The sequence below is a fragment of the Ochotona curzoniae genome, unplaced genomic scaffold (assembly GCF_017591425.1).
Source record: "Ochotona curzoniae isolate NIBS_2020 unplaced genomic scaffold, NIBS_Ocur_1.0 contig_21, whole genome shotgun sequence".
NCBI lineage: Eukaryota > Metazoa > Chordata > Mammalia > Lagomorpha > Ochotonidae > Ochotona > Ochotona curzoniae.
In genome coordinates this window covers 912,920-934,171 of record NW_024465322.1, presented here as the reverse complement: position 1 = coordinate 934,171, position 21,252 = coordinate 912,920, and the positions used below count along the sequence as shown (strand labels likewise).

Genomic DNA, 21,252 nt, shown 5'->3' with positions numbered 1-21,252 from the left:
TCATTGAGCGCAAGTGCATTCCAATTGCCCAACAGCCTCATGGGATTATGGGATTATGGGGGCGGCATGGAACACAACAGCCTTGGCCTTGAAATGACCAATGTTGATTTTATTTAAAAAAAAAAAATCATGAATTCTCCTTTGGTTTTCAAGCTCACTGAAGATTGATCTTCTCAAAGTACATACGTCCATTCTCTGTTGTAAATATTAAGGAAGACAATATTTTACCCTATTGATGAAAAGATCCTGCTTTCATATAATTCCCCCTTACTGAACAGGCCGTTAGAATACTGGCAACACACGCTAGTCAATGAGGCACCGTGGATATTACTTGGTACCTCCAAGTACCATCTCTAACTTTGAAGATACCCAACCGGAAGTTTGATTCTACAGAAAGTCTAAATCAAGATATTTTCACAAAGGATCTGCAGAATTCCTTTATTAATGTTAATTCTGAGATGACCTGTCCTTTTGATGTGCATGGAAAAGTGGGTCAATTATTATGTACCGAAAGGATTATTCTGTAAAAAAGAGAAAGCAAGATTTTTTTTTCCCCCACAGGACATGGTTTTTATCTTTTTTACGTTTTGGAGGTATTATAATGATGAAAGTCTCCAGATAAGCTAACAGAGTAGGTCTTGTTTAGAATCTGCATATTTGTGTAAATAAAACAATACACTTTTCTCAGGGGAGATTATCATTAGGCCACACGCAAAAACACAACTCTGGGAAACTTTGTAAAATGAGTGAGCGTGCCTTCTCAGACCTAGAGTAAGACTGAAATATGTCACAGCAAGCTTTAGTGCAACTGTCCAGACAATCGCACGGCCACAAACTATGGACCCCACTGGCTTTTAATCACTTAATCTAATATAGGTGTTGCACTGTTGGCTCCGTGGATGAAGTCACTGCCTGTTTCGGGCTATGGCCTGGCTCAACCTTGGCCATTGGGCCATCTGAAGTGTGAATCAGCAGGTAAAAGATCCCATTCATTCTCTTTCTTTCTCTCTTTCCCTCTCTCTCTCTGGCTCCTTCTCTCTCTGAAATCCACCTTTCAAATAAAATTAAAATCTTTAAAAATTAGGTTTATTTTTAAAGTTTAATCATTTTTTATGTTTTTTTTTCCTAGATGCTAATTTGAAATGATTTATTTAAAAGAATCACCAGGAGCATCAAAGTAAATGATGGACATTAAATGATGTAAGATGCTGAAGAATACATAAAAGAGAATCCAGACGCGCTTCAAATTGACTAGTAAGAATTGGAGAATAACGAAACGAACGGATGAAGTGATAATCCTTAGTACAGCGGGGTGGTACAGCCGTGGATTCAGCAATGGAAGCTGTGCTTCGTGCGTACATCATCTGTGACGGCGCTATTTCAGAAACCTTCTAAATTAAAACCTAGGAACAGATTCTTGCTGGACCTCCTTGGAAAGATCTTTCAGTATCTCCATCGTTCCGTCTTTCTCTGGGTTAAAACCTAGAAGGAAGTAACTCTTAATTTATGAGAGCCAGTTTCTCGGGGACTTCGTTAACTCAGCCATCACCGCTGTATACCGCAGTGGAGCTGGAGTCAGGCTCGGGGGCATTGTCCCTTAGCCATCACCACTGTATACCGGAGGGGTGCTGGAGTCAGGCTCGGGGGCCTCATCACTTAGCCATCACCACTGTATACTGGAGGGGAGCAGGTGGCTCCTGGTCTGAGATTCAAACCCAGCTGCTTCGATGTAGGGGTATTTTATCAGGTACTACCTGAAGGCTCATACCTTCTCGTATCCTTTACTGGGGAGGGGCCAATGGTGGCTTTGGATGCCTGCCTATGAATCAGAGAGGCTGGAAATGAGACCTACTTCTCCTTTGGACCGAGCTTTCTGCTAATGGGAACCCCTGGGAAGCATAAGACGATGGCTCCAGTACTTAGATCCCTGCCATTGATGGGGGAGACCGAGCTGGAACTCCTGGCTCCTAGCTGGAACCTGGTGCTGGTCCCATTTTTTGCGGGGGCATTTGGGGAGTGAATGAGTAGATGAAACATCTCTCTCTCTCTCTGTTACTCAGCCTTTCAAATAAAAGTAAGTGCTAATTAAACACAGCTTTCTATGGGACTAAACGATGCCCCCATATTCAGTTTGCTCTAACGATCTTAAAGATAAACATCGCAAGGACAAAAGCTGGGAATGAAACTGTATTTTATCGGCAACCAGTAGTGAGCCTGGGAGTTGGCGTGGCCTACACAGCGAGGAAGACTCTGAAATAAGCCCTTGATCATCTAACGACAGAGACCTGAACAGTTGGGAATGAGAAGCGACAACCTAACAACACAGAGGAGAAAACTGGCGAGGCGAAGACCCAGGAAACTCAACTCTTGACTTAGAATGAAAGAACTCTTATTGGATTTAAAAAAAATACTTTATATTCCTTTGCTAGAGGACCAAAAAAAATCTCAACATAATAGCCTAATTTCCAAGTTTGAAGCTTTCCATTTTTATGAAGGAAGAAACAATATTTTTTTGAAAAATAGAATTCTTTTCCTATAAGACAGCCATGTTGAGTATCTGTTTTTCTGTTTCTTTTTTTTTTTTTTTAAGATTTATTTATTTTTATTGGAAAGTCAGATATACAGAGAGGAGGAGAGACAGAGAGGAAGATCTTCCGTCCGATGATTCACTCCCCAAGTGAGCACAACGGCCGATGCTATGCCGATCTGAAGCCAGGATCCAGGAACTTCTTTCGGGTCTCCCACCCAGGTGCAGGGTCCCAAAGCTTTGGGCCGTCCTCAACTGCTTTCCCAGGCCACAAGCAGGGAGCTGGATGGGAAGTAGAGCTGCCGGGATTAGAACCGGCGCCATGTTCCATCTCTCTTGGGTCCCATTCAATTCAGGGGAAGTTGGAATCACCTGATCTCCTCCCAGCACCATCCAGTCAGCTGCCATACCACCACGTGGGCTCTCTCCCCTTCAGTCTGCACACAGGGCCTCCAGGGCGCTTCCTCCAGTGGCAGCCTCACTCTCAGACCGCCAACTGTTGTGCCGGAACATCTTACAAACTCACACCCCACCCCATCCCCGGCCAGTCTGTTCCACCTGGGCTCCTACACTGCTTGTGTTCTGGGTCCCGCCAAACCACCCGACCTTCCATGCAACGATGCGCTGTTTCCTGTTTCTGTACTTCGTCCACTCTGCCCTCCCTCACCTGCTCTTCGTTCCGAGTATCATTTCCAAGGAGATGGCACGCCGTTCTCATTTTCACAGAGCAGTCAGACCCCTTTTTCCAGGCTGTTCCAGCATACACACACACACACACTGCATGGTCTGTACGGGGCACATTTCCCACTGCGCTGTGGATGAGGAAACAGCATGCCATGCTGGAACATCTTGGGAGCGTCAAAGGAGTTCATCCTAAGAGAGTTCATGGCCGCTGGGAAGTGCCAGCCACAGCGAGAGCCACAGGCTACGCCAAGGGCGGTGTGCACGCCAGCTTCTGATAACAAAACCGTGGATTTTCATGATGGTGCAGGGCAACCTTCCCCAAGAATGGAATTTCCATTCTGGGGTTTAGCATCCTGTCTGCTTCATATTTAGGCCTTTCTGCACAGAGAGACCCAAAGCAGGTGTCTGATTTGCGGATAACTCCAGTGATTAGCTGGTGACCGTGAGCGCCCCTTTCCGGATCATAGTAACGGAGACAAGGAAAGCAAGTGACGGAACATCTGGGCGAGTTCCCCAGGGCTCATTGCAAAGTCAATGAAACGATTAGCCGACGTATAGCATGGGAATAAAATATCTTACAGCGAAAGAAAAACCGTATTTTTGCATTGTGTGTTTGAATTTGGGAGTTAAAAGCAAAAAAGGATGGAAAGATTTCCACTCCCCAAATGCACCACTCCCTTCTCTTCTAACCAAACAAGAAACAGCACCGCTGTCCCACCCTACAGAGTGGTTTTGAAATTCAGATACAATGATTCAATAAGAAAACAACATAGGATGGCTACTTACATTAAGCAGCTGCTCAAAGGCGAAACTGAATCCCTTCTTATAATCCGTGATCCCTTTCGCGGTGATGTTGTTCACTGCATCTTTCAACACTTTCTTGTTCCTCACATTGGCTTGGACGAGGTGCTGAAAACAGCTTACATCCTGAGCATTGCTGTTAAACTGTAAGAGATTAAAACAAAAGGAAGAAGAAGTGAAAGAAGCATCTACGTAAGTGAACATTAAAAGCAACCCACCCAGCAATGGCAACCACCAGCTGATTGGGGCGATGGACGGTGCCAGGCCCTGTACTTGTTAGCACATACAAGAAGCTTCTTTGGAGATCTTCCTAATCTAAATGCTGGACTCGGAACCCTAATGAAGAAAAGAGAGAAGACAGAACAGGTCAACCAACCAGCTCAGCTAGGATGGACTATGTCCATCAGTGGATTTTTCAAAGACCTCATAGTGCTTGGAGTGGCAAGACTGACAGCGATTCATAACTGTGGCAATATCAAAACCACTTGAGCAAGAACCTCAGAGCATGCCCTACATCCGGGACCTGGGGAGGGTGGGAAATTGGGTGGGCCTTCTCTCTTAATACCCCCTTTAAACATGAAGGTAACAATATGGAAAACATACTAGTATTATCCACTTTCCTGTAGCCCTTGAACCTTCTTACCCTAATTAACTATGTAAAGATTGTCAAAATAAAATTTTATATATTTAAAAAACAAACAAGCAAACAAAAAGCAACCAGAGCTAATGGATTAGCAACAGCGCACTAAGACACGGAAGCCATTGTCACCCGTGTCCCCAGCCCATCCTGCCTGTCCCTCGCACTCCTGTGGCCTGATTCTTTCCTCCTCCTCAACTTGAGACTTGAGTTACATAAAGGAGAGCCTCATTTTTAAAGTTGACGAGCACGCAGGAAATAAAACTCCAAAAGCAATGAAACAGATTTCAAATCCAGAAATACTTGGAGATGCCCGCTCAGGATGACTGCCCAGAAGGCAGGGGAGGAGTTTCACATTCCAATTGCCTCTTCTAAAAAAGAGAGAGAGAGAGAGAGAGAGAGAGAGACACGCGTGGGAGAGACAGCGCACTGAATGACAAGGAGAGATGCTTAAAGATGGTGACGGTGTGGTCCTTTTGGCGGGGGGGCGGGGGGGCTGATATTGAAAAGCAAGCTGTGACCCCCACACTGACAATCTCAGAGAAAATCACTCGGGGGGCCTCTATGCAGAATCCTTGGAGACAGGGTACCACAGCGACTGAACAGTTTTGCTGCAATACTGTTGCCAGTGATGAGATAATGGGAGCAAAAAGTGAAAGTCCCAAGCCCTTGCCCCCAGCAAGTAATTACACAGACTTCACATAGAGGACTCACTCTGCAGTTACAAAGTAACTCAGCAAACGTAACAGCAGACCTCTTGCAAACCAGTTTAGGACACTGAAATGAGTAACGTCATCTCATCCTACAAAACGCTGTCATTTCTGTAAACTCCCTAGGTTACTGATGTCCACAATGCCACACCAGTAAAATGGCAACCGTCACCATCATCATCATCATCGTTTACAGTCTCTTGCTAAAACGCAGAGAACTGGCCAAACAAAATGTTGAGGATGTCCTCAGATCAAATACACAAAACTCAATTGCTCATGAATTCATTACGAGTGAGTGCATATTCTTAGAAATATAATGCTTTGGGGCCCGGCGCGATAGTGTGGTGGTTAAAGTCCTTGCCTTGCACGCGCCAGGATCCCATATGGGCGCCGGTTCTAATCCTGGCGGCCCCGCTTCCCATCCAGCTCCTTGCCTGTGCCCTGGGAAAGCAGTCAAGGATGGCCCAAAGCCTTGGGACCCTGCACCCGTGTGGGAGACCCGGAAGAGGCTCCTGGCTCCTGGCTTGGGACTGGCTCATCTCCAGCCGTAGCGGCTGCTTGGGGACTGAACCATCGGATGGAAGATCTTCCTCTCTGTCTCTCCTCCTCTGGATATCCGCCTTTCCAATAAATAATTCTTTTAAAAATTGAAGTAGAATGCTTTATTTTTTTCTCCTCTGGAGATGATGCAGAATGACAAGAAGCGTTACACAACTCACCCATCCGTTAGCAGTTACACACGCACCACGGCAGACGTCAGGCTCACGTATACATCCGTGTACTTACACGTGCCACGTGGCAGGGAATTTCAAGATTTTCATGAGAAATGAAGCAATAATACACATTTTCTGTCGAGCGTATGAAGCCTCCTGGTGTGGGAGTACTGTGTACTCAGAGTCCTAGAGATAATACTTAGCCTTTATTTGAAAAATCCCTGCCAGGGACTAGCCCCACACTGGCTCTCGTCTGAGAATGCACGATTCCTTCCAAACAAAGCCACGTGATACTGCGATCCACAGCGCAGCATCAGAGCAGAGATTCCTAACTTGGACCATGAGCACTGGAGGAATTACACGAGGAGGGAAAAAAAAAATAATAATCCTTAGAAATGGCATCGCCTGTGGGTCATAGGGATGCTCCAGAGACGATGGAGCGAGAAGATTCCAGAAGATCGTCTGTACAAAGGTGTGGGTACGGCTCTGGTGGAGGAGGCGGCTGGGGAGTTGGGAGGAGTGGGTTTTCCTAAGGGAAGGAAGGCGGTAGAACTCGATGGCAAGTGAGGACAGGTGTAGCGAGTCGAGGGACAGGCAGGGACTCGGTCACACTAAATCTAAACGAAACGCGGAAGAAGTGGCACGTTGCTTAGGATCTTAACCCACAGAATGGCTTGTTCTAGAACGGTAAGAGTCTACTCCGGCTGCTGTGTGGGAAACAGACCTAAATCGAGGAAAGAATGTAAAAGGGAGAGATCAATTAGGAAGCTCTCCCAGGAGTCTGCCTGATAAGGTATGAATCACACGCTAACAAAGGGGTGGGCGGTGGGAACTCCGGGATGTCTAACCAGCCCTTTTTCTGCCTTACCTGTCTCAACTTCAGCACAGTTTAAAATGATTTGAGCTCCGGAAAGCTGAGGGCGGCCTGAAGTCAGGATGCACTGCGACAAAGATGCTTTCAGACAGCCATACGATCTCAGAAATGTGGGCAGGGTTTCCGCTCTGTACAACACAGCCATCCTGGAGCACCGTATCACAAATGAGCGTTGCACCTGCCGTCAAAGGGCTCAGGGATTAAGAAGGCTGCTGCTGCTGCTGCTCTTGTCACCTGCTCTTCCTGAAGAATCGGGCTCTCATGAAGGCTAGCATGGCTGGCGGTGATGTCAACCTGCCCCAGCAAAGCTAAGGGGGGCAGACTGGACGTCCTAGTTAGGGCAAGTTCTTGTGGAGATAGGAGGGGAAGTAGGAGATGGGAGCCCCTTGGAGGATAAGAGGAGAGAAAGTGTCTCTAGCGAAAGACAGGGTTCGTTCGGAGACGGAAAAGCTGCAATCTGTCCACTGAACTTAGGCATCTTAGGCAGGAAATGTCTCCAGGGGCGGAAGCAGGTGGCAAGGCAAAGTTTCAGGGACCTTAGATGGGAAACAGAGGAGAAAAAAAAGGTGGCACCTGGAGGGTGAGCCAGGGCCCAGGGGTCATTATTAGAGGACTCACAGTGAAAAGACTCAAACGCAGAAATAGATAGAACATTTAAAAGGTCGTTAGGAAGGGGCTGAGGAGTTGGTACAGGAGGGGCCCAGGCCACACGCCAAGGATGGATGCTTAAAAAAATGCATCTGGGGCCCGGCGCCGTGGCGCAAGTGGTTAAAGGTCCTCACCTTGCACGCCCGGGATCCCATATGGGCACCGGTTCTAATCCTGGCAGCCCCGCTTCCCTTCCAGCTCCCTGCCTGTGGCCTGGGAAAGCAGTCGAGGACGGCCCAAAGCTTTGGGAACCTGCACCCGTGTGGGAGACCCTGAAGAGGCTCCTGGCTTCGGATCGGCATAGTATCGGCCCGTTGCGCTCACTTGGGGAGTGAATCATCTGACGGAAGATCTTCCTCTCTGTCTCTCCTCTCTGTATATCCGCCTTTCCAATAAAAAAATAATAAAAATAAATCTTTAAAAAAAAATAAAAAAAAATGCATCTGGAATTCGGTAACCAGCGAGCTGAGCACAGTGACGGGTTGGACGGAAGATGGGTGCCAAGATGACAGCTACTGTGCGTGGCTCTGCCGCCCTCGATGAGCAATGAAGCATGGCGAACAAGAGGCAAGGTGGCCTGGCCTGTTGTGGCATGGGTGGTTAGGTCATCAGAGGCCAGGATCTCGCGTGGGAACGCTACTGCACGTTGCAGCTGTCTGATTCCTTATCCAGCTTGCTGCTTATGCAAGTGGGAAGATTGTGGACGAAACCACCCTTTGCCCAGGATGGGACCCACAGCCAAGCATCCCCCCCAATAGGACGGTGGGGACCACACAATTCTACCTTAGACACCCTAAAATTCTGGACCAAAGAAATCTTGGTGGGGTCATCTCTCAGTACCTCAAAGGCCAAGAAGTGGCCCACTGAATCTTGACCCATCAGCTGGTTCTGGAATTTCTCCCCACACCCCACAGATGGTCCCTCTCCATGGACTCTGAATTTTTACAAAGGCAGACACGCTAAGGTTATTTAGTGTAATAATTGTCATAGTTTTTAAAGGGTAAAATGGGACATCGTGTAATTAATGCCTTGGCTTTTGAGTGTTTGTTTGATATCTAAATTATTTCTGAAGCATGGATTGAAGTTATGCGTCCCTTCTTTCTCTGATATAAAACAAATAGGGTGCAAAACTTGGGGCTCAAGCTGTGTGGATGTTTGAGAAAGCAAATTGGAAATCTATGTTTTGGAATGTGGCTTCTTTTCTTAACGAAAAACACCCATAAATTAATCTCACAGTATATAATTAGAACAAAACAGTATACATTCACATTATTGAAGATATACTTAATGTAAGTTAATGAACCAAATTAAGCTAAATAAAATTTTGCAAATCAGGCAAATTACTGTATTAGATGCTATCCACACTTTGGCCACGAGATGGCAATGCAGGCAAATAAAGGAGTCCAATTCTATTTCAATCTCACATATATATTCCCCTCCACCACTAGCCGAAAATACTTCTGCAATACTTCCATTTTAGCATTTTTCACATGAAATTTGGACACTGGGAGATATATAAAACATGATTATTCTGAATCTGACATTCAAATGAAAGCTGACATTAAAATTCAAATCTATGAACCTATTCTTTCATTCATTCATTATATAAGTAGAGAAGCAGGGAGGTGGGGGATACACAGACCCCGCGCACACACGGCTCACATCCTTTGGTTCGCCCTCCAAAGCACCTGCAGCTACGAGGCCAACTAACAGCATGGATCTCACAGGTGGAAGATGGAGAACAAAGCCCTAGACCGTCCCAGGCCAGAAGTCCGTTCCTTTTACGCGGTCATAAAACAATTCCAGGAAGATCAGTCAATCGCCAATCAGATAAACACTCACTTAGTTACATATCTTGTAAAGTGGGGAGTTGTGTATGTTTTCGGTTTTAAGATTCATTTATGGGGCCCGGCGGAGTGGCCTAGTGGCTTAAAAGTCCTCGCCTTGAATGCGCCAGGATCCCATATGGGCGCTGGTTCTAATCCCAGCTGCCCCGCTTCCCTTCCAGCTCCCTGCCTGTGGCCCGGGAAAGCAGTCCAGGACGGCCCAGAGCCTTGGGACCCTGCACCCATGTGGGAGACCCGGAAGAAGTTCCTGGCTCCTGGCTTCGGATTGGCATAGCACCGGCCGTTGCACTCACTTGGGGAGTGAATCATCCGATGGAAGATCTTCCTCTCTGTCTCTCCTCCTCTCTGTATATCTGACTTTGTAATAAAAAATTTTTAAAAAGAGAGAGAGAAGAAGAAGAGATTCATTTATGTTTAAAGGCAGATTTGTACAGAAAGAAGAGACAAATAGGTTTTCCATCCGCCGGTTGACTCCTCCAAATGGCTGCAACATCCAAAGCTGGGCTGATCCGGAGGCAGGAGCTTCCTCTGGGTCTCCCATGGGGGATGCAGGGACTCAGGCCATCTTCTGCTGGCTTCTCAGGCCATAAGCAGGGAGCTGGATTGGAAGTAGAGCAGCCGGGACACGAACCGGCGCCCACACAGCATGTCGGCACCAGCAGGCTGAGGACTGGCCTCTGATGCCACTAGGCTGGTCCTGTAAGTACTCATTTATAATTTATGTTAAATAATCTGTGTTCGTGTTTCATGGTTTATTTTATTTGGCTTGCCTTATGTCTTGGTATTCAGTCATGTTACAGTGTATTTGCCATAGTACTCTGAGATGATAATTAAACTCAGCTGCATCAGGGTACAACCAGCCAGCTTCCCCCTTTGTTGAATAATTAAGGCTTCGTGATCCATTCGTTATAGTAACTTAAGAATTAGGACAGATCTCTATAGCTGAGATGCCTTTACTGTGTGGGGCAGGCTGGGCGATGAAACCCGCCAGCTTATACAAAGTCTGGGGCACAGAGGGCTGACTCTGCCGGGTAAGGGCCTAGTACCCACTGCCACACGTGAGATCTGGGTCTGGGAGTGGGCTTGAGGAGAAACTTGGGAAACTTCCCTGGTGGCCCAGAACACCTGCTGTGAGCATGGGATTCAGACCTAGGTGTTAGGCTCGAACCTTTAGCAATCGTGTGGGTTGGCTCTGGAGGGGAGTGAGCAGGCAGGGCCATGCCAACCTTAGCCCACTGGAGGAGCCAGGCTGGAGTGTGGGTTATGTAGGCTAGGCCGTTCCACCTACTGGTTTGCATGAGTCAGGGATGGAAGCAGTCTGGGTAGGGGGAGGCTGCAGCACCCGTCAACAGGGCTTGAGATTGAGGGCAGCTCGGGACAGGTCAAGCTCAAATGGCAGAGGCCAAGAAAGGGAGTAGGTTATGCTAGGCTGGGTCAGAGCAACCACTGCCACCTGCACAAAATCTGTGGTCGGGAATAGGCCCAGTTGGGGAGCTAAGGGGACACGCTGGCTGGGTTGTGGTTCCCACTGGTGAGTGTGACGGCTGCAATGGGGATGGCGATCTGGGCTGGACATGGCTGTGGTGTCCATCAGCATGGCTATGCCAGACTGGGGTAGACTCCAAGACCCACTGGTGCTCATGAGAGCCAGGGTGGGTATAGGACAGGCCTGACTAGGTCTTGGCACCCACGGAACCACGTGAGAGCTGTATTTGGGTGTGGCTGGGCTTGGAATGCCCAAAAATAAGAACCGGAACGGGTGGGGGCCGGTTGGGCAAGGCTACTGTTCCTGCCAGGACAGGAGGTGGACTAAGTCCATCAGGGCCAAGGACCCACCATGTGTGCATGACACCTGCCACTGGGAGGAGATCTGATAATGGAGCTTGGCGAACCCCTTTCTCAGCATGCAGTCCCTGCAAACGAACGCTCAACCCTGCCTGCTATTAACACATTCTCAACCATCTTTTAATAAAGCCCTTGGCCATCTGGGCATAGGAGGTTTATTCTTTCCCACTCCATGATTCTCAAGACGCAACGATCTTCTCCGTATTATTTCTCATACAGATATTTTTTTCATGACCCTGTGGAAATCGGAACGCCAGCTTCCAAAGGCAAAATTTCACTGAAATAGTCAAATAAGTGTAGCGCGTTTGATCTATTCCTTTTTTTAACAACACCGTGGTTCGCAGCCAATCAATATACCCATGATGCGCATGCTAGTTACAGCTCGCCACATGGAAATTTTGCCCTTATGGAACAAGATACCGCAGTTGCAAGGCAGCGATGGCTGTCGTCTGTGTCCTGATAATTCAAGTGAGGGGACTCTGACCCAAAAGGCGAGAGCTCACGGATCTACCCTTTGTTGCAAATGCTGGCATCCAGCGGTAGACACTGGATGCAGTGGTTAAACGCTCAGTTAAGATGTTCACACTCCATGCCAGGGTGCCGGAGTTCAGCTGCCAGCTATGGCTCCGGATCCCAGCTTCCTGTCCATGCAGGCCCCGGGAGATGACTTCTCAACAGTTGGGTTCCTGTCCCCGTCTACTCCCAGTCCTGTCCCAACACGGGAGATCTGGACTACCCACCCCAACCCCCCACCCCTCTGGCTCCCAGGTCTGCCCCCCAGCTCCACAGCCGTTGAGGATACTAGGAGAACATTCCAGAAGGATAAGAGATGTTTGTTCTCCTGAGCTCAAATAAATCCATTTAGAAGTTAAAACACAATCCTGACATCTCCATAGCACCTGCTACGGTTGGCCCGAAATGATGTCCATCCAAGAAGAGCAACTGTCGGTTAGCAGGCCAGTAGACGCAGTACCATTAGCATAAAGCCACCACACTCCCAGAATCCCATCTAACCCTAATCCTAGAGAAAATAGAAAGCATACATCCAAAAGATCAGATGAAGAAAAACGCTCCAGAGAAAAGCGAAGGAGAAAGGCAACACAGCAGAGGATCATCAACCTGCTAGAACAACCAGAACTAGAGTGAGATCCTGGTGGGCTTCCTGACAGCGTCACACCTGAGCAAAGAACTCAGGAATCTGGGATAAGAACAGCCCACTGCCCAGAGAAGGAACTGTCACATCCCACTGGCCTCCCAGAGCATCTCCGGGGATAAACCAACCCCCCCCCCCACGCTCCCATGAGTTGGTTTCCAGTGGTCCACGTCTGAGATTTTTAACCTCAGTGAAAGTGAAGAAGTTAAGTCTCCTATTGTTTCCCAGCAAACAAAAGGATAAATGCAAGCCCTTCTCATCAGAACAGGAGGAATTTGGGATTCCATAGGGATAGCTGGACTTCCCCGAGCCCCAGTTACAGCAGGGCCAGAGGAGGGAGTCCAGGGGTGGTCACCTGAGCAGCCAGGGAGCTGTGTTCCAGAAAGAACCCCCCAAATGAGGAAACCCTTGCGCTTACAGGATGGCAGCTGGCCTCTGCCCCCTGCCAGAGAGTGCCAGAAGCTTCATTTCCACGTGTACTCACGCACTGGCACGTTTAAAGTTGTTGCTCAATGGCTAGAAGCTATAAAAACTAGAAAGCGTTTGCAAAGAAACTATCAACAAGCAAACATCAGCAAAGACATTGTAAAGAATGATGTGTGTGCTCACTTTTTTAAAATGGGAAATGGGGACACTTTTGTAGACGGACCAGGATCAGAGAAGCTTCCAGAAAGAATGCTGATTGCAAGGTCCTTCAGCAGAAATGCAGAATGCGATGATATTATTATGGAAGAAAATACGCGGTTTCACCGGAATGCCATCCGTGTTTGTTTGTTACCAACAGACATTTTCCGTGGGTTCTCCCCATTTTCCGTGGGTTCTCCCCCACGCTCACAAACACATCCCCGTTTCAGTGGCAACATTTGGGATTTTCCCTGTAATTGACAACGTGCTGGGATTGAAGTGCTGTTCCCCCAGGGAACCATGTAACAAACAAGATTTGGTGGGAGCACAGTGGCGTTGTCTCCCAACAGCAGCTTCCCCTTCAACAACAAAGAGGAGCCCTGGGGAGAGCAGTGATGCCAAGCAAAGATACAGCGTGAGTCCGGCCACCTGATACGGAATCTAAGCATGTCATTTACTGTTCTTAAACACAGAAAGAAATTTAGATACCCAAACGTGCAAAAAAAAAAAAATGAGAGGTTGTTGGATTTTTCTGCTCTGGCTGTTTGAGACAGCTAGCTCTGCACGGGAGTTTAAAAGAGATGCTACTGCGAGTCAATCGTCGGATGGCAAGCCCTTCAGTACCAGGATGTAAAGAAAGGAGGTAAATGGGGCATAAGAAGGAATTCTACGTAAATGTGTCCACTTACGTCACTTACGCGCCCAAGTAAAACACAAAGAAACTCTATCAACAAGCAAACATCAGCAAAGACAGTGTAAAGAATGATGAATGGGAAATGGGGACAGTTTTGTAGACGGACCAGGATCAGAGAAGCTTCTATGAGAAATAAAGAAATAAAGTGAGAAATAAAGCTGAGGCAATTCTTTTACATTTAAAAAAAAAGAATGTAGCTGATACTAAATGAATCTTGCATCAATGAAAGAGTATAGGAAGTCCGATCAAAGCAATGGATTCGTGGTATCGGACATAAAACCAAACAGAGAAGGTGCAGGCAAAAGGTAGACCAGATGTAGGTGCCTGTTTGCCAGTGTGATGTAAGAGTAATTCATTCATGCATGCTTTATTTCAGCCCAGCTGTGGAGCATTGCCTTGTAGAATCTCTCCCATGAAACAAGCAAGCACCACTCTGCTTTTAGAAAGAATTATGTCTAAAAAGAAGCACCTCTCTTTACTCACATGAGCTAACGCTTTCCATCTTGTTTTACGATCTACTTATGCCATGTCTCAAAAAAGAGCCAAAGGGGAGGGGCAGAGTGGGAATGTATCCTTTCTCCCTAACTCAAAATGATCCACGTGGGAATCCATACCTCCAGTCCTTGCAACTGTGGGTTTCGCGGAAATGCATCTGCTAAGCATGTAGGAAGAGGAAGGCTGTTAGGCGGGTACACAGACCAGGTTCTAGAAAGATCTCGCTGAAACTGAGTCTCCAGCTACTTCCGAGGCACTAGGGGCTTTTCAGGCTGGCAAACTGGTATGCAAGCAAAACGGAACAAAGCCATTCCACTGAGAGTGCCCAGGTCTCCCACTGACCAGGGGATTATCATGGGGTTTGTGATGACGTAACGGGGACAGGGGACAAGGCGCTGGCTCAGAAGACTCACTCTAGCCATCCGTCTTGGGTGGTAACTGCGCAAAAGCTCCTGTCTGAGCGAGTACTCAAAACACGGACCCATAGACTCCTAACATCAATATTTTGGTCATCCCACCTCTCCAGACATCATTGTAAGAGCTTCTAAGGGAGGTTAAGAGGGCTGGTGGAGAAAACGAAGAGGATTATAAATGACGACGACCTTGGTTCTAAGCTAAGCCAACACACCATCAAGATGTAGGCACCTTGTTCATTTATCGCAAAGTTAGTATTGCTGGGTTGTCTTTCTTTAGCATCCCTGGTTGGGTAGGGCGGACACTGGGCTCCCATTCACAACAGATGCCTGACTTTTTATTTCCCAGGGCTCTCTCTTGTGGCCACGATCGGCTCTGCTCATATACTGGGAAGGCTGGGACCCAGCTCTGAGCTGGGAGTTTTCAGTAGAATGTTGTATAAGCTTCCAGGAAGACTCCACAGAGGAAGTTCATTTATGGCAAATTAAAATCCTCAACTCTTTTGGAAATGTTTCCAGATAAACTCCTTACACCTGAACCAATGAGCGAGGATCACTTGGGGACAACAACCACAGCTGACATCCCTTAGTTCCAGACACATTTCACTAGATTTCTCAAATCAGCATTGAATACGCTTGGAAGCTCTTCCCCTTGGGTCAGAGAAAGTATTTTGTCAACAATCGCATCGATGCCTTTACCTCAATGTCTTTCTCGATCTTATTAGAGAGATCCACCACTTACATTTTTCTTCTTTGCGCTTTGCTGAAGTGACTGGAAGGCGACACATGGAATCATCAGATTGTAAAAATCGGGGTGACCCGAATCAGAGATGTACGCAGTAGTGCCGGCGTGCTGACAAAACTAAAGGATTCCTAAAGGTTCACATGAAACAGACAGAATTTCGGATGGAAAAAGATGGCTCTCGCCACTCCTTCCTACGTTAGCTATGTCCTTTGGCGCATGTAGAGTGAAGTATTTACGCCATGGAATACCTGCGGTGTATCCCTTGGAGTTTATCATCTAGAAGATCTTGCTTTCAGGGGCTCACGCCTTGCAAGGTGTTCAATCCTGGTCCTCCTAGCCACCCTTGCCCAAGAGCATCCCATTCAACGCTTTCTAGATCTGAACTTGCTTCCTGGTACACTTAGTGCCATTAGTCTCACTACCTGGAGCTGCAGTTGACAGGGGATGGATGGTACCAAGCTCTGCTCTCTTGTTATCCTTTGGTTATTCTTCCAGGGAAGGCAGTAAAGCCATCACAAACCACCAGCTTCAAATTCTTCCTCAGACACAGATCCACTGTCATACGTTCAATCCAGAGATACCCTCACCACAAATGCCTCCTTCTCGACAAACACAACTGGGATATTTGCATCTCAGATAGGAAACCACGTCCACCGCTAAATGGAATCTTTGCTGTAAATTCCAGGAATTAAAATGAGACACGACAGGGCCCGTGTTGTGACACAGAGGGTTGAGCCACCACCTGCATCCCCTTAGATGTACTAGGTTGTGTCCAGTTGCCCCAATTCCCCATCAGTTCTCTACTGACGTGCCTTGGAAGGCAGTAGAGGAGAGCCCAAATCCTCAGACCTCTGCCATTCTGATGGGAAACCAGGAGGAGCTGTACATGAGACAATGCAACACGGATTTGCTTCCTGGGCATCAGAATTCAGTAGTGAAGAACAGAAAAGTCAAGAGGAGACAGACATGGGAGGAAGCGGTCTTCCCGTACTCACTGAAGCCACGTTCACAAAGTCGTCATCGGAGAGGGTTTCTAGCATCTCGGAGACGGACGTCCTGATGAGTTTGAGCGTCAGCCCACTGACGCTTCCACTTCTGCGAGGAGACAAATGGGGCCACACCTGTCACCACGTACATCACCAACAGCACAGTAAACAGACTGCGTACACACTCTGGCCTAACTCGGGATCATTTCCATTCCAGGCAAAGGATCATGTGGTCTTTGCAAGAAAAAAAAAAAATCAGTAGAAGAAAGTATGCATTGATATTGTAGAAATGAGAAGAATTCCTGCTTTGGTTTTTTTCACTACATATGCGTTTCTAAGCGCAATGATAAAAGTTACGCTGTCAGTTGAAGACTCGAAGATACGGATTAAGGCATGTGTATTCATTCGGAAATTGGGCATGAAATATCAGCCTTGTTAGGCAAACTGGAAAACAGGTCTTCAAATGCCAGCAGGCACTGCTATTGTTCTGACACTAAGTCCCAAATCCCAAACTATTTCCAAAGACATGCTTTACCTATTTGTTATGTTCCTGTTTTCAACCAGTCAGGGTCATGGCCATCCCATCTTCTCCTCCCTCTCCCATTCATCCTACTTCATGGTACCCACGGGTGTGGTCTCCTTTCCAGCACCTGCTCTCCTCTCTGACCAACATGAGCATCCTGAAATAACAGCTACTCCATCCAGCCCTGCCACTTCTTCCACACGCTTGCCAGGCACCGATTCTGGAAGCCTGTTCGACCACAGCTCCTTTCCCACATCCGTCTCGTAAGATCTTAGGCACACAGAACGGAGCCAGTCGTTACCTCCTCCAGGTCTTGCTGACCCTTGACCTCAAAGTTCTTTTCTCTTGTAGACTGCTTAAGCGCTGTGTGACACTTCAGGTCCATTCACTTCTTCTATCGTTTTAGTCGGCCAGTAATGGCGTTTTGCTGTCATCATGGGTTCGAATTAGCTATGGGGTCAGAGATGATGCTTGAACCATCTCTGTCTCTTCATTATGCCATTGCACGTGGAAGTCGGTGGAGAAAAATCTCTCTCAATGTGATGGAGCACAGACGACACTTTTTAAGGTTTAATTTGGCTCCGCCTGCCTACCTAAGCCCAGATCCTATTGCCTGGTGACACATGCCCCATCACTTAGCTCAGCCAGTGCAACTCCCTGCAGAGTCTGCTCAGTCAGGAGACCAGCTTAGCAACCTGCAGTGTGTTCTCTGCCCCTGCACAAATGTCTTTCTCTTGCTAGCTTTTATAAACATCAGCCCAAGAAACGGAAGCAGGAGACCTCGGCTCCCTGTCTCCAAATATCCTAAACCATCCTTTCCCCAGCCCCAACAAAGCTTCCCCCTTGACGCTTAACACTTAACAAAACATTTTTTTTTTTTTAATTTGAACAAGAATAAAGCCCATACAAGCCAGATTAGCAATGCTCTCCCCCGCCCCAGTGGCCCTTGGCTGGCTTCTGCTGTAAAAACTCAGCCCCAGAACTACATTCTTGCTCTCAGCCACGTGTCCACTCCATGTGCATGTCAGCAGTTAGCCAGCTCAAAGTTCACTTCAAGAGATGCACTGAGGCTGTGAGTTCCCCTCCCGCCTCCTCCATTTTGCCCCTATTTCCTGAAAAAATGGTACTTCAGTTCCTTACATATTTCCAATCTAAGGATATGCCTTTGGTTTTCAGAAAGTGATTTATTTCTGGAAGTTACCATTCTCCCAACAGAATGATTGTATTATCATCTAGATTGACACGTAAGATGAATAGCACGGCTTAGCTTCTCATAAAAGACCTCAAATCATTCAATAATGGCCACACCCGGCTAATGGGACCTTTAACAAACACAGCATTGTAACACGCAGCACACTCACTCAAGCTAGATTTTTTGAACAAGCAAATTGAACTTCTTAATTTCAGATCAGGCGGATGAAAATCCAAATGTTGATATTTTCTTGTGATAACGTTTGCCTACAAATCATCGTATTCTGTGTCTTCCAACGAAACAAGAGTTGTATAGCAATGTACTTTTTTTTTAACCCTTGGAGTGGTTAGACTTTATATTTTAATTCTCTGATAAGACCACAGGGGGAAAAAAAAAGCCTCCATTCAGAATATCACTTTTTCAGTGGCCTATTTTTGCCACATTCATCCTTATTAGCAAGGTGTGCTCATAAGCTCATATAGTTAACTTGAACCATTGAAACAGATAGCTAAATTGACCATTACAAAGTCTTGGGGACTTTTCTCATGTATCAGCATTTCGCTTAAAAAAAAAAGTCTTGCTACCGATATTTAATATTCATTTCTTTTATGATCAAAATTCCTACAGAATAACTGAATCATGAATGACAAAGTGCCAGCTAAGTGAATCTATTACTGCTTTGTGGAAGGAACTGCTCCGCATTAGCAATCTTGTGCTTTGGTATTATTAAAAATATAAAGCAAAAGCAGAAAAAGGAAATCCAAATATCCGGATGTTAGATTCCACACCACTGTACATTCTTTTTATTCTGTGGGAGGCATTTTAATTTGTTTTGCTCGATGGCTTTTTATGCAGCTAAAAGTCAAGATAATTACATCGGAGGGTCTTTTTCACGTAGCAAAGATTTCTTAGTCTAAATACATGACTGCTATTTGCTCATCTTCCCATTTGCACATTGCATAAATATGGACTATTTCAGTACTCACACATCCACCAGAATAAGCATGTCTTTAGGGGACGCGGCACCCTGGATGTACCTGAAACAAACAGAGAAGCACGTTTTTCTCTTGCAAATTATCATGCACGAATATTTGCTGAACCAATATGTACAGGAGGTAAGGCATTTTTTCCTAGCACGGACATATTTCTATGCTGTCTCCGGAGACAGAAGTTTCATGGGATGGAAGACAGCTGAAGTAACAACAGACTTGTCAATATTCTAAAATGTGAAAAGTAAATGGCTTAAGAACATTTAAAAACACCAGAACGACACAACAAATTGATAAGAGCATTAGAAATCGTGAAATGTGGGGCCCGGCGCGGTGGCGCAAGTGGTTAAGTCCTCGCCTTGCACGCCCGGGATGCCATAGGGGCACTGGTTCTAATCCCGGCAGCCCCGCTTCCCTTCCAGCTCCCTGCCTGTGGCCCGGGAAAGCAGTCGAGGACGGCCCAAAGCTTTGGGACCCTGCACCCGCGTGGGAGACCCGCAAGAGGCTCCTGGCTTCGGATCGGCATAGCATCGGCCAGTTGCGCTCACTTGGGGAGTGAATCATCGGACGGAAGATCTTCCTCTCTGTCTCTCCTCTCTGTATATCCGCCTTTCCAATAAAAACATAATAATAATAATAATAAAAAAGAAATCGTGAAATGTGTGAAGGCGTGTTGCCTGGTCTGAGCCTGATTCGAACCCGTGTGTCCCAGCGCACACAGCTAGCTATCCTGGACTGCATTTCTCCATATTCATCCAGGGCCTTTTGCACGTCACAGTCTCCCTTCTAAGAAGCCTGCCAAGTAACTGATCAACTGATGCCCAGACAGCACGAGGCACTGACAGAATCTACCAAGGCATGAATGCTGATAAGACACAGTTTAAAATGTGTGCCCGCCCTTGTTTCTCTATAAGAAAGTGAACTAGCAAGAACTACAGGTGCGTTCCCGTGAGGGCAGAGCTAGCCCCTGTCTGCCGGTTAACACTGCACCCCGTCTGTTTTGTAATGAGAAATGAAGAGGTCAGGACACCAACTGCTCCTCCTGGGTGGGAATTAACTTCTAGTTTTCTCCCCCAAACGATCAAAGCCTGAGCCTACATCATGAGCAGTCGTTGCCTGCATGCAAGAGCCAAGGACATTCCGGAGTAATACGAACAGGAATGAAACTTGCCACTTTGATGGTTAACATCCGTGGTCAGTGAGACTTCCGGTGTAAATTTTTTCCTTTAAATGTGCTTCTTAAGTTTGGACTGAGTCCCATCAAAAAACAAGAAATAAATACTGTCCAAGAACAAGGGTTTTCTGAACTGAGTTATCATACGGCAGTTTTTAAAATCATACTAAGGCTCCTGGCTTCAGATGGCTCAGCTCCAGCCATGGCAGCCACATGGGGAGTGAACCAAAGATGGAACATTTTTCTTTCTTCTCTCCTTCTCTTTGGAAATCTGCCTTTCCAATAAAAAATAAATCTTTTTTTTTTTTGAAACCTAAATGATATTAAGGACGCCTCAACAATAGTCATTCAAAGGCTCTGATATAAAAACAGCACAGTACAAAGAATTATGTCGATTATAGTGAGAACTCGTTAAAAAGATCTGCAATGGGGCTGACATTGTAGTGTAGCACGCTAAGCCTCCGCCTTGAGAGCCAGCATCCCATACCGACACAGGTTCTAGTCTCTCACTTTCCCTGTCTATGCCTCCCTCTCTGTAATTCTGATTTTCAAAGTAAGTAAATACATATTGCAGGGAAGTGTATTTCTACACCGGAAAATCATTAGCAATAAAGACGAATGCGATAGAAGTAATTCTAAGAAGAAAGTAATACTTATCTCTCGAGTACAATTACGAATTGGTAAAGTTTTGAGTTAGGGGAATGAGCTGTTTTAGCAGAGAGATACAACTTTCCCTGGGGGCGGAAACAAAAAAAAAAAAATAAATAAACCTAAGCTAGATAAAGGTAGTTAGGGCAGTTCTCACCTTGGGGCCAATGCTCATTAGTTCATTGCCAAAGGCAAACTCTGCTGGGGTCCATCTGATCTTAATGCTCCCAGCCAATGGGGAGCCTTTCAATGGAAATCTAAGAGGGGTTTATGGCTGAGACTGAATACAGACCAGAACAAGTCTGAGTGAAGAACATTGGCAGGTATTCT

General features: G+C 46.6%; 1 protein-coding gene across 7 annotated transcripts in view; it reads right to left on the bottom strand.

The window, feature by feature from the left end:
• CACNA2D1 (calcium voltage-gated channel auxiliary subunit alpha2delta 1) overlaps window positions 1-21,252 on the bottom strand; it is a 343,062-nt gene that overhangs the window by 61,365 nt on the left and 260,445 nt on the right. For all 7 annotated transcript variants that reach the window (XM_040970986.1, XM_040970994.1, XM_040971020.1 and 4 more), the window contains exons 9-11: window positions 19,098-19,148; window positions 16,406-16,505; window positions 3,998-4,156 (exon numbers count right to left, since the gene is read on the bottom strand). In XM_040970986.1, the coding sequence (XP_040826920.1) occupies window positions 3,998-4,156; window positions 16,406-16,505; window positions 19,098-19,148 (310 nt within the window). The remainder of the gene's footprint in view (window positions 1-3,997; window positions 4,157-16,405; window positions 16,506-19,097; window positions 19,149-21,252) is intronic.